Source organism: Pithys albifrons, chromosome 2 (genome assembly GCF_047495875.1).
Source record: "Pithys albifrons albifrons isolate INPA30051 chromosome 2, PitAlb_v1, whole genome shotgun sequence".
NCBI lineage: Eukaryota > Metazoa > Chordata > Aves > Passeriformes > Thamnophilidae > Pithys > Pithys albifrons.
In genome coordinates this window covers 99,378,912-99,396,498 of record NC_092459.1, presented here as the reverse complement: position 1 = coordinate 99,396,498, position 17,587 = coordinate 99,378,912, and the positions used below count along the sequence as shown (strand labels likewise).

The window sequence follows — 17,587 nt, the reverse complement described above, 5'->3', positions numbered from 1 at the left end:
ACTTGATGCTTAAGAAAAATGCCCTTTTTTAAAAGACTCAAACTATTCAAGTTTATTTGAACACTAAATGTCAGCCAAATATAAGGCATTTGCAATGCTACTCCTGGTATGAGCCAATATGATTTTAAAAGTAAAAATTGTAACTGAAAATTCAGGAAAAACGTCCATTTTCTGTGATTACATAACATTTGACCAGACAATTTCTGGGGGTTTTTTGGTGCTTTAAATACAGCCACTATGTTATGCTGACAGCTCTAAAAAATGAAAAAGAAACTTGCACTTTAACCCACAGTATTGAGATTGTGAACAGCTACAAATGCAGCATTTGCATTTTTAGTGCCATCCCAAGTTGAATTCAGAACCACCTAAACCCAAAGCAGCAGCTGGTTTAAAAAAGAAAACATAAGTCAAATGATAAAGCTACATAGTTTAGTACATTGAAACAAAACCAAGGACAATGGTACTTGTATAAGGTTCCAAAAATATACAGATGGGAGGGGAATAATCACTGTACATAACTCTGAGGTGGTTAAAGTGACCAGAGAGACTGAACAGTGCAACACATGCTTTTCCAGTTACAAGCTCAAAACAGAAGTGCAAAAGAAATTAAAGCTTTGTCTGAAGTGATTTACCTTTTAGGATAAGGAAAGCTTAGAATATCGTCATCAGTGTTACAGGAAAATTTCCACCTCAACCCCAACACAGACACACAAAACAGTTTCAGTTTTCCCACAATACAGCATTTCATTCCAATGACGTCCCCCAAGCTCGGTGAATGCAGGGACAATGTTGGCCTGTGCACCAAGTGCTGCATAGGCAGCTTCTCAACTCTCCAGCTCTGGCTGACAACACCTGCCTTGCAGGCAGGGCTGAAACGCTCCTGCCACTCACCTCGGAACCACCTCACGGTAAGACAACAGTTGGGCTGAAAGCATGTGCTAAGTCATGGCTGAGGAACAAAGAAATTGCTTTACAGGTCTCTGTGCTCTCTCCCAGAGTTTGGAACAATTTCAGGCAAGTGCTTTTGGCAGGCTGACTAAGCTGTGCATGCATCTATCCATGCAGACGTAGCATATGGCTCCAAGACCTCGAACCAGGGTGTGTGCACGTGAGGACTGGATAGAAGGCCCTTCCTTGTAAGTTTACAAAAATATATAGCCAATACAGTAGCTTAAGAAGCCAGTTTTACTCATTACAGAGAACCCCAAAAAGTATTAACTACTTTTCAGACATTCCAGACAAGGTCACTTGTAACAAAAAAGGTCAAGTTCTCAAAAACAAGATTTTAGAAGTGGATCTTTCCTTCAAGTGAACAGGACATCTGTTTTAATGCTTAACTTTTTAGTCAGTTAAGACAATTTATTTAAGATTTTTTGTGAACATATGCATAAACACAAATAACTTTAAACACGTTTGCACAAAAAAAAAGGTTAACCCTTCAAAACATAACAGAGCAGGTCTGGTTAGTATGTAACTATTGCAAATATTAAAGATTCTGTGCATTAGGCCCACCCATACAGAAAGCAGGGGAAAAGTCAATGAAAGGAAATTACTGTTCAAGTCTAAGAGGTGTTTTGAAGAGCCAGCAGCCTAAGTGACACCATGAAGCTGGTCACAGTATCCAAACAAGCAGACCTGCTTGGGCTACCAGAGCAGTGTATCCTCCTGAAGGCGTCATTTACTCCCCAGTTATTTTCTGTTTCGAAGACGTTTAGATTTCCTAGGACAGTCTGTGGAATCCACTGCCTTCCTCCGTTTTCTAGGAGATTGTTCATTTGAGCCAGAACCTGAAGCATTTCCTACTGTGCTCTCCATCACCTCTCGCAGCTTGCGCTCAAGCTCAGCCAACCGGGCGTTCTGTTCCCCTATGATTTGGGTTTGCTCAAGCAGTTTCTGATCTTGATCCTGGAGCTGTTTCTGTTGCTCCTGCACTTTGATGCGCAGCTCGGAGATCTCCCGCTTTAGCGCTGTCAGGCCCGTGCCGTTGGCTTTCACTTGCTGCTGGAGTTTGGTGACTTCCTGCCTGGAAGGGCTCTGCTTGGAGAACAGCTGCATTGTTGTCAGTGCTGCAGAGGGCCCTGGAACTTCAGAGAGAACTGTGATTAATCCTCTAAAAGGTAAAAACTGTCTCCCAGTTTTCACAGTTTGCTTATCCCTACTCCCTAAACATGAATCTGAACACCAGTTGCAAGTTACATGAACATGTAAAACAGATTTACAGTTATCTAAGCACCTAAAAAGGACATGTGGTAATCTCAGAGCACAACTTCATTTAAAATACTTATGGCTTTTCAATAGTCTGGAAAACAGCTAATCATTTATTTCCTTTATATAAGCCCCCCTCCTTCTGTTGTATCAAAAACTGCATAGAGATGTGTCTTGTTGACTGAATGTCAGAGATGTTAAATCAAAATCCACAACACATCTACTTAATACAGAATAGTTAGAGTAAATAAGCAAAAACCTGCTGCCTTAGTTGCAGACAGCCAAAGTTCTAAAATTTTGTGGTTCAGGGCTTAATAAGGTATTTCAGTTTAACTTACATTTTAGAAGAAAGGAATTTACTTTCCATGCTTCTTTAGAATCACTCCTCCTAAGTACTAAAACCAAACTGGAATCTGAGCTTGAATCTGTTGATTCTAATAAAGTTCCTGCAAATCAAGGAGACTAACAGCTACTGCATATATTTTTTCACTTTTTCTGCCATAAAAATTATCTATCACTTTTTCAGTCATTTTACTCTTTTAGCAATGCTGTGCAAGATGCAACTTTTAAGTGCTAGACAGAACAGTCTGGAACAGCCTGGAACAGCCTTCCTCCTCTTCCCTCTCTGTTAGGATGCCAGCACACCCACCACTACATGGCACTAAGGGGTTGCCACAGGAGAGGGGATGCTCCTCCCTCAACGGGGACAGGGGGTTTATGCATCATAAAGCCTTGGCATTGAAAAGCCAACTGACATCAGCTGTGGGTTTGGGCAACACCTCCTCAGCTAAGAGTCTCAGTACATATTAACATATATATTGAACATATATAATTAAAAAAAATTATAATTAAAAAATGAAAGTATAATTAACAGGATATAACTAACAGCTGGTATACACACTTATAGCTAAAAAGATGGACAGGACATACAAGAAACAACAAATATCTCCTGCCTAATGATAGTTAAGCCTATCATTTTTAAGATGTGATTTTTTTTCTTCAATTTTTATTAAGATCTCCTTGTAGGGAGTTAATTTCACAGTTCCTAAAGTGTGAAGACATCCTGTACAGTGAAGATGCTACATTTTTACAGCCTTTTGCCTTTGACCATTAGGGAAACTACCTTAGACTTTTGTTCACAGAAGTTCTGGAAAGTCTGACAAAAGTATATGAAGGACCAGTTATAGGCAACTGTTATTTTAATTGCCTTTTCACTATTACTTGTAAGTATTTTGCTTGTTAGTGCATACAGCAGTGTCCAAGGAAAGTAAAAAAGCACATACAAGTACGTTCTAGCTCTCCATGTACTAAAACAGCTTAAGCAAATTCATTTGCTGGTTGTCCTAAAATAAAAGGCATCCAGTTGTCACATTATGTGCCAAATTTAAACCAAATGTAGCGATAAAGTCTCATTCAGTGGTGGCACAAAAGTGTTTGTTTAAGGAATCCACACTGTGCGTAATTCTCACATACAATTAAGTGACTGTTCCTTCAGTAGTACAAAGGCTTCGTAAAGTCAAAGGAAATTAATTTCAGTTAGCATTCTTAAGAAAGAAGTATTAGCAATATTTGTGTAATAAAGCTCACATTTCAGGGAGGTAGCTTTTAAAACATAAAGTGCTGTGAATTTTTACAGAAAAGCTAAATAAAACTTAACTATACATCAGAATTAATACCTGGGGCAGTTCCTATCAGACGTCCCGATACATCTGACCCAGGCATCTTTCTTTTCAGTATTGGAACAATCTTCTCATCAAAATATTCCATAGCCATGGAGGAAATGTCCCTTAGTTCTTGAAGAACTTCATGAGCTCTCTGTGGAGCTCTTGTAGAGTTTACATATCTTAGCACTCGATAAATTTCATCTATTACCTAAAACATTTAAGAAGAATTAGGATTTTCTGATAAAGGCAAGATTATTCTGTTTGTTCTAAAAATTCTGGCACATTCAGGGGTTTTTACTACATAACAGTTAAATACTACTATGTGCTTTAGTTGTAGATGAGCTTTTGAAATGAAGTGCTGTTTATGATGTATCAGAGAAGCTATTCCCTTGATCTATCACAACAGCTCTCTTCAAACTCAGGAAATAATGCTCATTATGCAAAATTTTGTTTTATTACAGCCATACTTGACTTCCAGGTTACATCATCTGTACTCAGCAGAGTGTAATGATTTCCTTTTAGAGAACCTGCAGCAAGATACTCGAAGCCCCAGTGCAGAACAGTCACTAACCCATCCAGTTATGAAACACATCATTGAAGTAGCAAGAATCAGCATTATGTCAGTCTGAAGAGCTGTAAATATTTACTTGAGTCCACTCGGATACACTCAGAATACTACAAATTCAGATTAAGTCCAAAAGATATTAATTTATAAAACATCAATCCACTACCAACCAAGAATATAAGTCTCTTAGCAAGTCTGGCAAACAAGCCCTTTGATTAGGAGATAAACAGAGAGATGTGGTCACTAATCTATGAATTGTAGTCTGAGGCACTTCAGAATAGGAGTGCTGGTCTCTCAGCCAAAACCACACAGGTATTTCTTACAGGATTAAGAATGGCTGAAGATTTTCCTGAAGATCACAGATCATATCATGTTTTGATAAAGGCAGCTTAGCTAAAAAGTTGCAAAAGCTACACAAGGCTAAACTTTCTTATCAAGAAGTAAACTTAAAACAGACTTCTCTAATTTCACTCACATTGTTATCAACAACATCCTCAGTATAAAACTTTGCAGCACTGCTCTGCTAGCACAAGGAACATTCACAGAATGACAACCTCAAATCAGGGTTCACATATTTTAACAGAAATTCACTTCCTAGCAGTTCTGTGGCAAAGTTTCTTGAGGGAAGTGAAACAGGTGCAAGGGGAACCACAGACTGTAAGTGAACACTAAGCCTGGAGTCTGACTGACCAAAATATTATTCTCTCATGAACTGGTAACAATGTCTAGAGAGCAGCAGCTAGAAAATTCATACCCCAAGTAAATACAAGGAAAATGGCTGGGAAGTTCTCTTGCCCAAGTCATGCACACCCCAGGTCTAGACTCAGTAATGCCCTTCCATCTACTCTTCAAAACAGTTTGGCAACATTTAAGTATTTAATTTACTAGGTATCAAGGACTTAAGTTCATTTGACTTTGCCATATTAATTTTTTAAAAACATATGGTAAATATAAAAATACAACATAAAGTCATGTAAGAATGTATTACACCATGGTTATTTATTTTTAAATTAATTTAATATCAAGTCAACAACAGTGTAGAGAAATAGTTACCTCTTCAAAATAAAAATACATTTCATGCTCACAGCCTGTCTATCCTACCAACACTGAATGTCTAAATGCCTGCATGCTGCCCCTGAATCCAACAGATAACTTTCCATTCATCCCAGTGGAATTCTGTTATCTGCCCATGAAAAGGCAGTACCAACATATCCAACCCTCACATGGAAATACCAATGAACACAGCACCAGGCTGATGTTCACTGATCTTGTTTCACCCCTGAGCTGTACCAGTCTTCTTCTGACCATGATTTTCTCTCATGCACTGTTGTTTTCACAGCTTATAAACAGTGGGATCTCCAAAGTACATCTCGCTTGCATGATTTATATTTAATGCTGGAGTTGTGTACAGCAGATGATTTATATTTAATGCTGGGGTACTGAACACCAGACTTGTTCAGTAATATTCACATTTAACACACTTCACATTTGAAACTAATTCCACCTACTGTACAAAAATCCACCATCCCTGTAATACTGAGCAGTGTTTTCCACATTTCCATATCTTTATCCAATTAATACGAGGTGCTCAAACCCTTAAAGAAAGGTGCCTAAAATCTTCCTGATTGAGTGTTTAGTGTTATTTATAGTCTAAATTACATCATCTTCTGGTAGCCTGGATCATGTGCTTTTTCTAAAAGGTTGTAGAAGATGTATATGCCATAAGTCAAACACCAGAATTAAGAGAGAATCTAAGGGCAAATAGAGGATCAAATTAAAAATAATTAATATTTGAATATAGTCTGGTTCATTCATTTCAGACTGCCTGGTAAAACAGAGTACTGGCTTGCACCTTTGTTTGCAAGTATCTCAATTTGCCCCAGCTGTGCTGGGTTAAGTTATACAATCCTATTTTTTAAACACAGATATATATTCACATAATACAGTTTACACCTTACCTTTCCAGGTATGAAGCAACAGAGATTGGAATCCACATACTTCATGAAAGTCATATTTAACAGAGAGAGTCTCGTTTCCACAGCAGCAAGGATGTCTGCATGGCGAGCCAGTGAGTGATTTCTTCTCTCTGACTCCCGCCTAGAAGGCAGACCATAAGGTGACACTAATTTAACAAGGAGTCAGCAAGAATCAAATTGTAACATTGCTCAAGTTAATTTCACTCTTAAAACCCTTTGAGGTATGAAAAAGTAAACACTAACATTTGTCTTAATGGAAATAAGAGATACAGACTGAGAACCAGCTAGTTCACTTTCTTAGACAAAATTTATTTTCTAAACAAATAATGTGATCCATAAACCTTATATGTAATTTAAGACTATTTAAGAACCAGCTTTCAGTACTAACTGGCAGTAGATACCAAGTCAGTGTGAACATTTTTATTCCCCTGCTTATTCCTATGGTCAGTCCTTCAATGCAACTGGCATAATAAATGTAATATATTAGTAGTGCTTGCTACAAAGTTTAGGTTGAGATAGAAGTTCTTTTGACAAAGGATCTCTACGGTATGTAGCATTTAGTTTCTTCACTCTGACTGGGAAATCTGATAGGGCACAGCAGCAGCTGCCCTCATTCACTGGAGAGAGGAAGAAATTCACTGCTTTACTGAGAAACCAGCTCCCAGTAACACTCACATGTCACATCACTCTTCCTTGCTCCTGTTTAATCCATGTTACTGAAAGACCTTGCTCTTTTTTTAAGCAGAGTCTTTGTTAAATCATCAGTGAAGGCAGTGAAGGTCATGAAAAGGAATGGAATTTATTCATTCCTAGGAGTCCTTGCTTGATTTGTCAGAAGAGTTGAGTAAGACAGAACCCACTCTTCTCTGTTTGAGATGTCAGAGATACTTTCCACACCATTATTCTGTAATTAAATCTTAGGTTCAAGGTGCTTTTGGGAAAAAAAATGAAACAATAACATGTGGCTCAAATTTTCAAGATATATAAGCAGAATTAGCCAGCAAGAAATTCCTTTTCAATAACCTGCTTAAAAGAAAAATGTAATTACAGTTGTAACTGGTACATACCTTGGAAGTTGAGCTTTAACTTGCTTTTGACACAAATTGTGGTATCTTTCCACTTTCAGAAATCCCTGATTTAACATTCTCTGGCAAACCAAGTCCATTCGCTTACAAACCTGTATTTAAGTAAAGAGAAATCTTAAGGCTCAATTAAGGCCACAAGGCACTTTTACTATATCTTATCCATACTTACAGGTAATAAAAGACACTGTTATTGTTTTTTGCTCCTCAATAAGTAAAAACTGCCAATGAGATTAAGGCCTTACCATCACCAACACTGATCATGATACTCCAAGAAGGAGCTGCTGTCCCACACAGCTCACAAACTAATCTCCTGCTATTGCCTACAACAGACAGAAGGCTGAACACCACCCATGGACAAGCAGATACAACTTCCTCTGATTTTAAAAGAAGTTGCAAATGGCTGTGTCCAGTTTTTAGCTTGGTCTCCAGAGTGATTCTGATAGATCAGGTTAATATTTTGTAGTTTCAAAAAAGAAGCCTTTAAAGCCAAAAAATCATGATGGTTTCTTCCAGTGTTTAAGGCTTGTTTTTGAAGTCAGTCACAATTAACTTTAAAAAAGTACACGATACAGTGCACATGAAATAAGATTCCTTTTTGTATAAAAAAGTCTTTTTTTTCACTGTTTAAGAGATTCCTTTATTTGCTGTATTGGATACAGCAAATAGTCTCAGGGGGTTTTCCCCCCTACAGATTTAGGGAGAAAGGGCATCAACAGCTGTAGTACATCTAATAAACTGCTAAAGATAAACCTTCACAAAGTTCCCAGTTACAGCACAAAGCCAACTCCTACAAAAGTTTAAAGTGATTGCAATTCAGTTCTGCAGATGCAAGAGCTTAGTGAACCAACTGTTTTGGAAACTGGCTTGGGGTTTTTTTAAGTACTGAAATGGGCAATTCCCACTTTGACCTCACATTCCAATGAATTAGCTTCCTTTTTTTTAAAATAAACACTCCTTTCTTTCATACACGACTCATAACTGTTAAGTCTATATGAGTTTATACCTTTAGGAAGACAACTCTCACTTCTCCCAGAAAAGCCTGCAGTTACTGTCTGTTTATACAGGAGGCACTACACAAAGCAGTTCTGGTTTCTGAAAGTCTTCCCCGAGTCACAGACAGTTTAGGTTCTGTGGCAACTGACCATTTTCAGACAGATCTGTATTAAACAGACCACGAAGGCAATACTTGGATCTGCCTGTGCTCCTCGGTATTAGGTCTTCGCTGTTAACAGGAGAAGGATCAGACAGGCAAACTACAGAGCTACAGTCTCAGCACACTCTGCCCCACATTCACTGATCCAGTTAAATCATCCCCTGTGTATAAAAGGAATAATGCTGGCCCTCCTCCAGGAAGGAGGAAACTGTCAGTATTTTTCCTAAGCTAGCAGCTGTATTGGGAGTGCACAGATCTGACACTGGGTTTGAGCACAAGGCTTTACAGCTTTATTGTAGTTCTAATGCTACCAAATCCCTGAACTAGGAACCTGCACCAAGGCTATGTCAGCTCTGGAGTTACTCGGCACAAGAGAAAAACGACCGCCGAGTCACGCCAGAGGGCGATTTTAACCCTGTGCACACTGACATCTGGTGGCAGAAAGGACCTTCCAGTGTGCAGACAAGGCACTCGCAATCGGTAACACGAACCGCGCTGCATTTTTTCAATCTTACTCATCTGCTTATGCTACACAGCATGAAGAACTATCTGCTCCAATTTCTCGACATTACCCATATTTATGCCAATAACCAGTTTAGAACCCAAATACTGAACAGATAACAGGTATTACCAGAAACAAATATTGTTTGTTTGCAACTTATTTCATCAATCATCTCTTACTTCTCAGCTGGTTCACCATGTAAATCATATGGCACCTGTAACTGTAGGCACAGGATACCTCTTTGAGACTGCACAGTCAGCAGTCCTGTGCAAAGCAGCATCATTACACTTTTAAATGTCCACTTTAGTCCAAGACGGTTTGATGTGTGTATGACCAGACTTCGAGAATGCAGCTTTGGGCAGGGCTCTCCCCACGTGGGTGGGCCGTTCCAGCCTGCGCAGTGGATTTTTTAGGTGAGGCACAGCGTGTGCAGAACTGGCCCCACCGTTTAAGTCCTGAGGTCCATTTGCCACGGCCGAGCGAGCTTGGACAGTGACAGTGAAGTTCTCAGGACTGTCACAGCACCCGGTACTAACTGGGGCTGACCTTGCTGAGCATCCAAGATCTGACGGGATGGGATGGCAGGGAGGCACTGAACTGCCAGGGAACGGTTCCCACTGAGACGCGAACTCAGGACCTTGGGATGCAGAGTCTGGAGTGCTCTCCTTTATTTTGATACTCACTATTCAATGGGCCATAAGAAAGTAAAAAGTTAAAATTTCTTCAGAGTTGTATTTGCAAATTTTGGTGAATATTTTCTGATTCAAGTTATAAAGCTGAAAAAGCCTGAGTTCTCTCAAATGTCCAGTCCAACCAGCCCCCGTGTTCAAATTTCAGGGTTAGAAAGTTATTCCCAGTCCATGTGAAAAGCAGAACGAGGGGTTGCTTCATCACATGCTGACTTACATGCAATAACAGCTTTCTAGGATCCTATGAACTAATTTTACACTTCATTTGTAAGCAAATTAAAATAACACAATCCGCCAGCTTCAGTTTCCTCCAGCACGTCTTATTTCTTCCAAGCTTCACTACCAATAACCAATTCCAAAACAGATACAAAACACTGAACATTTCAGCAAAAATTTAAAAATCTTTTAAAATAGAAATGCCTGTAAATACAGACTGACTGAAACTGGGAATACTAAATCCATGCTGTCCAAAGGCTATCAGTCCTTATTTGTGGTGTGCAAAAAACAAACACAAGTTTGCTGCACAATCTAAGTCACTTCTGATGTGTCAGAATCCAAGACACCCTTCTCAGGATGTTTGTGGAAGGAGGCTGTGGATTGTTTGGTTTTAATCACATTTGCTACAGTCATAACCTGAGTGGAAGTGCCATTCAAAGCTCAGATGTGACTGAAAAAAGAAACTGGAATATAAGCATTTCATTATTATCCCACTGAGGTAAATATTTCAAAGCTTCTCTGGCACCAAAAATATGCCAGTTAAGGGAGCCTTCAAAAGCTGAAAGACAGCTGGTTTCCATACCAGCATGCACACCAGGCTGCAGCTTGTCCATGACATTACAGCTTCAGACAGAAGGATCTTTTGGGTTTTCCGTGTTTCTCTCAGGATGACTATCAGAGGAAGTAGATGAAGTAAATACTCAAAAGGGCTGAAAGCAAAATGCTGCTGCTTTTCCTCTCATTCACTTTATCTGAACAGAAGTTTGAAAACTCAAGATTTATATAATTTCAGACAAGACTGCACTCTGAATACCCATTGTTTAGTCTCTATTACTTCAGATCTACTTCACTGCTTAAGCATTAAGTGCTTCATTTATGCTTCCAAATGCACTAACACCAGGAATAGCAGAAAGCATTATGCTCAGGAAAGCAAATGCTTCTTTGCACAATGAGGGGCCCAGGGTCCTGCCTTGCCTGATGGCAATCATCACAAGCAGGAAATGTTCTTTACCTCATCCTCTGGTGACAGAAAAAGACTTCTGGATCTTAAGCCTGAGATTATGCTGCATATAAACAATGTATGTTCCTATCTCCATTTAAATCTGAAACATGCTGGTGTTCCACCCAGCCAACTCCTTAGTCTGTTGCCTGGTACACACACTCTAGATCCAACATCAGTTCAACTCAAGGAATTTTTTTTTTTTAAGGATCAGTGAGCTAAGGTGATCCAAAGTAAGAGGAAGATTAGGATATCCATTTGCTTCAATGCTGCAATCCAGAGAATGCATCAGAGTGACTGGTTTAGGGAATCCACATTTTGTGTCTACACATGTATGATTAAACTTCGTTTAGGTCAATTGATGTTCTGTATCATATCTTCCTGCCTTCCTCAAGATGTTTTATCCCATGGAATGCCATATCCTAAGTGGTTAATGAGACTGCTTTTGGGCACATTTATGATATGCATGAGCCCTAAGCAATTTAATCCCTGTCATTCAATTAATGTGGTCCTGCAATGTATCTTTAGCACAATACTACTTATTATAAGATACACTCATTCATCTTTGATATGAAACTCAAGTCAGTTCTCAGAAAAGAAAAATTTACTGTTTGTGCAAGGCAGATCTTAGAGCAGGAATATACAAGTTTTCCCACGGTTACTCATCACCTTTAAAAATTGGAAAGTGATGAAATTTCATTATGAACTTATGCCTAGGCATTGTCACTTTTAAAGGCTACCTTAAATCTCTGTTCAACAGCACCTGAAGTTGTGTAAAACATCCAGTGTCTGCCTCTCAGTGAACTGCCAAAAGAACACCTTCAGTTCTGAATGGCCACCTGAAAGACCCAGCTGATCAAGCTGAGGGAATCAAAGCAGAAGGACTTTGACCCTTTGCATTACTCCTGGGTAACAAAGACAAGGGTACTTTCTTCTCAGAAGAATGCTCATATTGAGTGCCTTCTGATGTGCTTAAGAGAACAGTCAGGAATTCGATGGAGATTAATTTTCATAGCTGTCACTGACTCAAAACCTAAAAGTAGGGAAAGACCAACTGAATAGTTTCCTTCATTTTATGCCCAGTATTGTTCTATGTATGTTTCAAAGTCAATATTTATCCGGTCTGGTTTTCTGTATTCCTGAAACTCCTGAAAGGGGCAGCCATCTTGTGGAAAAGCAAGCTTGGAGATGATAAGAAAGCAAAAAGAGTTACATTTTACTTCCCAAGTACCACTGAGAGTTAAACAACTGGTTTAGTCCTTACATCATCATCATCACCTTTCCTATTCTCAGCATCAGTGCCAGCACAGCACTGCTTACAACACTAACTTAGTGCTACAGGAGGAAAGAACCTTCCATTGACTAGTGAGGCCTCCCAGAGGTACTACCATTTCTACAATGAACGGGAAAGGTGCAGCCAAGGGCTGTGTCTGGCATTGCAACACAGACCATGAAACACTAACTACACCCAAAAGGTGTATGATGTACTTCCCTTCATTGAAGCTCTAAGCACCACCCAAGATTCTCGGGGCTGTCCTGGGCAGGGCCAGGAGCTGGACTTTGATAATCCTTCTGGGACCCTTCCAACTCAGGATATTCTACGGTTCTCAAAGTACTACATCTTTTTTACAGACCCACTACCTGCCCTCACAGAAGAAGCAGCAGAAGTCTTCACTGGACTGAGAGCATGCTCCAGAAATATTTAGGAATGGGCGTACTTGGTGCAATATGGATAAGAACAGATTTTCTGCTTGAAGAGCTTTCAGGGTAAAGTTACAGTCTGGAGGCAAGACTTCAGGTTGCTGATCCAGGACACAAGCAGTCTAATTTTCTACAGAAATATGCTTAAAATATTAGCCAGTTTAGGCTAACCGAGTTCTTAAAATAGAAACAGTACATACACATTTACTGAGGGTTACATAAGCTGTACATTAATTCCCTCACTATTATTCCATTTACAACCTCACATGAAATTCAGCATGACATAGTTTACATCAGGCTCCTTATGCAGGCAGTTAAATATTGATATACATTGATCTAATCACTGACAGCTGCTCTTACTTTTGTTATTATCAAGTTCAGAGGTAGAGGTAATGTATTTCATCAGATCTACCACTATGACTGCAAGAAGCAAGTGGCCTTTCAAGCAGACAAGGGCTGGGGTTTTTTTACATCTTTTTTGTCCAACATTTATTTCTAGATAGGGTAGGGTTCTTGGAGCAGCAAGCTCAACATCTCCCACACTTCTTGGCTTAAGCTCTACAGGTAAAAATAAACACACCCATCAGACACAATAGACTACCCACCCCAAGCAGTCACTGGGAGAAAACAGCCTCCAGCAGCCCAGTGCATTCCCACAGAGGACGAAAGGAATGAAAGGACTAAGAGGCAGTAAAAGTCCTTTAGGAATGTACGTATGGAGGCGCATACCGAGACCGGAGAAGGGATAAAGCCCCTTCTCATCCCATCCCATCCCATCCCATCCCATCCCATCCCACCCCATCTCGTCCAGCCCCATCTCGTCCAGCCCCTTCCCCGCCGGGGCTCAGCCGGGCCCACCGCCTCCGCCTCCACCTCCGCCCCTGCCCCTGTCCCTGTCCCGGCGGTGCTCCCGACCCGGCCACGGTCCCCTCCCCGTGCCCCACAGCCCCTACCAGGCGCAGCTGGCTCGTCTCATCGTAGGACAGGAAGCTGAGGATGCTCTCGATGGCCACGATGGGCAGCCCCATGAGCGTGTTGCTCTGCAGCGGCGGCTCCATGGGCGTCAGAGCCTCGGCGGACTCGGGGATGGGGCCCGGGGAGAGCCGCGCCGAGCCCGGGGCGCCGCCTTCGCCCTCCGACACGAGCCGCTCCTCCGGCGCCGCCATCTTGCAGCCCGTCCTTCCTCCGCCGAGCGGCACGGGCGGTCCCGCGTGACGTCCCTTCCGCAACCGCCGCTCGGACCCGCCCCGACCGCCTTACAGCGGGAGTGCCGCTGAAGCTCCACACCCGCCCCGACCGCCTTACAGCGGGAGTGCCGCTGGAGTTCCGACCCCGCTCGCCGGGAGTGCCGTTGGAGCTCCAACGCTCGGGCCCCGCGCGCCGGGAGTGCCGTTGGAGCTCCAACGCTCCGGCCCCGCCCGCCATCCCGCCGGGAGTGCCGGGGGAGCTCCGGCCCCGCCCGCCATCCCGCCGGGAGTGCCGGGGGAGCTCCGGCCCCGCCCGCCATCCCGCCGGGAGTGCCGGGGGAGCTCCGGCCCCGCCCGCCTTCCAGCGGGAATGCCACTGGAGCGCTGGAGCTATGGAGCTCCGACCCCGCCCGCCGGGAGTGCCGCTGGAGCTCCGTTCCCGCCGGGAGTGCCGCTGGATCTCCAGCGCTCGGGGACCAGAGGACGCTGCCAGACTGTCTTCAGTGGTGCCCAGCGACAGGATGAGAAGCGGTGCCCATAAACTAAACCACGAGAAGTTCCACCTCAACATGAGGAGGAACTGCTTTACGCTGAGGGGAGCAGAGCCCTGCAACAGCTGCCCGGGGAGGGCGTGGAATCTCGCTCTATGGAAACATTCAAACCCCACCTGGACATGTTCTTCTGTCACCTGCTCCAGGTGACCCTGCCTTGGCAGGGGGTTTGGACAGGGTGATCTTCAGACATCTCTCCCAACCCTAATTATTTTGTGATTCCTATCCTGGATCACCGTCTCCATGAGGAGCCTTTCCCTAATACCCAACTTGAACTTCCCCTGATGTGGCTTTACACCATCCCAGCATGTCCTATGGCTGGAGAATGGAGAGGTCGGCACCTCCCTGTCCATGCTCCCTCCTGAAGAAACAGAAGGATCTCCCAAAGCTCCATTGCCGCTGCTGGCTGGGAGTGCTGCAGGGCTCCCTCTGCTCTGTGGGAACAGCACTGGCTGCACAGGCACAGTGGCCTCCCAGGAGAGAACGTGGGTGAATTACAGCGAGGCAGCTACAGGATGAGAAAATACCCGTGTAGCACCTAAGTGAGGCCTAACTTCATCCTTACTGCAGATGTAATCCAGGTCCTTGTATTTTACCTATAGATGGGTGAGCACCCCCTTTGTGTTTTGAGTCCAGCCTGGCCCTCCCCACCCTTTCAGGAGGAGCCCCAGCAGCCGGGGTGGGCAAAGGAGGGGCAGGTCTGCTGACAGCTCTTGGGGGTCAGAACCAGCTGGCAAAAACCTCAGTTGCCCCAAAAACACTGCTTAGAATCAGACATCATTGAGAAGCAGAACACCCAGAATAAAGCAAGCTCTGCTCCTCTATTTGACGTCTATCCTGTGTGTTAGTGTGGTTTCTTGGGTTGAATTGCTGGGACAGCAAAGGGATGGCGCCAAGGGCTGTTTCTGGAGCATTCCATGGTGCTTCTGAGCACAGACACAGCATAGTTTCACAACCACTTTATCCTGGTAGACCTTGTGACAGCCACTGAAAATCATGGTGCCAGCCTCCTCTCTGCCTTCAGCTGCTGCTGCTGCTTTGTTCCCCATCAGCAGTGTGGGTGGTGTGTGCTTGACAGGGGAACTGGTGCTGCTCAAGACTGACTTGCCAAGAAAAAGCCCTAGAAGACTGTCAGAAATGACTAGAGCAAAGCCATAAAATGCTTGAGGAGAATGGGACCACTTGTAGTACCTGCACCAAGGTAGTACAGCTTAAAATAATACAGGATTAAAGCATTATCTGCCTGCTGCATCCCTCTCCAATTTTTTTCGCAGCTGCACTTCTTTGAAGTTTTATCTTAACCCATTTCTTTCACATGCAACTCCCCTCTCTCTTTGGAAACCCATCTGCAACCTCTTTCTTAAAAAATAAAAGCAACAGGAAAAGAACTTGGGTGCAGGGCAAATGCAAGGGTCAGCCTTTATGTGTGTCATCCGAGTAGCACTCCAAAAATGTGCACTGAAATTAATATTTCCTTTTTGGGAGAAGAACACTGTGCCTTGTATGGATCTGGAAGTGTTTTGCTCCCCAACCCCACCCCTGAGCTCATCAAAGCCCCTGTAAAATGATCTGGGTATCTTGCAACGAGGGTTTTACTCTTGTGTGTGGTTTTCAGACCTGATCTCCTTTCACATGCACAGTCAGCTGTTTAAAACACACTCAGGAGATTTCTTCATAAACTTGTGACTTGGCACATGAAGTTCAGTCTGGCAGTTCATTAATACTTCAAAAGCAAGTGGGTTTTTCATCCTACCTAAGCATATTTAATTTATTTCAAGAATGATTTTTTGTTTCATCATATCATCTGAACAATTCAAGTTTTTAAGGTGCAGCTTTATGTTTAATAAATAGAAGTTGTGTGTTCCATATGTTTTTTATATCACCAAGCAGAACAAAGTGATGCAATGAACAATATATATTTTATACTAACTACAACTATATACATAGCTTAATAGTTAATAAGGCTGCTTCAGTAAGTAGGCTAATTCTGCTGTCCCCCAGATTCTGATTCATGTCCTTCCCTGGTGCATCCTGTGTCATTTTTCTGAGCCTGCATCACTTTGCATTAATTTGCAAAAACACCATCCACACATACTTGCACAAAACCATCACAGGCTCTCGAGTGGATGAACTTTTCAGTTATTCTGGGATAGTGTGAAGCCAGACAACTTGCTAATACTTCCTGAAAGGGACGAAAACAACTTATTTACAGTCATGCAACATGAAAACATTTTGTCAATATTTTACAGGTCATGCAGGATACATGCCTCATTTGGGTTACCACTCATTTAGATTTCTGCAGTGCTTCTAAGACCTTAAAAATCTTCAAATAGTCTTAGTTTTGAATTTACCATGTTAGAATTGCAACTATAGTTGGAGTGAAAATTTTTTTAAAAGTCTTAATGACTCACAAGAAGGATGTTAAGGGAAATGTATTGGTTTGCTCCTTTTATGCAAAAAATCTCATAATATTTTTAATTTGGATGTCTCTGGACTGCATATATGAGGTTTAAAAGGAAGGCCTTGTGGGCCAAGAACATCTGGTTTGCATTCTTTGTAGTAACATGCAAAAAAAATTTTATGTCACAAGTCTTTGTAAAATGTCATTATTTGTCTTAAACTTTGTCATTGAAATTCTTAGATGTATGTATGTTGAAAGATTCAGCCTCTCAGCTTACTACAGGCTTATAAGACTGTATGTATTTCATGCTCCAAACTGATTCAAGTCTGGTCTGTTGAGGTCAGCAGGGACTGTGAAATTTTACTGCAAGTCTGTAGAATATTTTGTTTGGGCTTTGTGTGGAAGTCAGCGATGCCAAGAACCACGATGAAGAGGAAGGAGCCTGGCTCAAAACCAAGTAAAGTTGTAACTATCCAATCTGAGAAAGGAGAAGAAAATCAGGAAAGGAGAGTGAGAAGGAGGAGCTAACAAGCAGACATCTGGGAAATAGGGATGGGAGAAGAAATCTAGCAGCAGGGATTGGAGGTGAGGGAAACTGTAACTAGGTCAAGAAGTGTCAAGTTAATGAGGAATATTGGAGCAAAGAGGAGTAACGTGCTCATAAACTGAGGGTAAGAGCAGAAGTTGGGTGG

General features: G+C 42.2%; 1 protein-coding gene across 1 annotated transcript; it reads right to left on the bottom strand.

The window, feature by feature from the left end:
* Positions 1-412: 412 nt before the first annotated feature.
* Positions 413-13,943, bottom strand: FBXO28 (F-box protein 28). The gene is made up of 5 exons (XM_071579423.1): positions 13,710-13,943; positions 7,478-7,587; positions 6,393-6,531; positions 3,882-4,077; positions 413-2,084 (listed from the first exon to the last, which is right to left on the bottom strand). Exons 1-5 carry the CDS (start codon positions 13,920-13,922, stop codon positions 1,690-1,692), a joined length of 1,053 nt encoding a protein of 350 aa, XP_071435524.1. The 5' UTR covers positions 13,923-13,943; the 3' UTR covers positions 413-1,689.
* Positions 13,944-17,587: the final 3,644 nt, after the last annotated feature.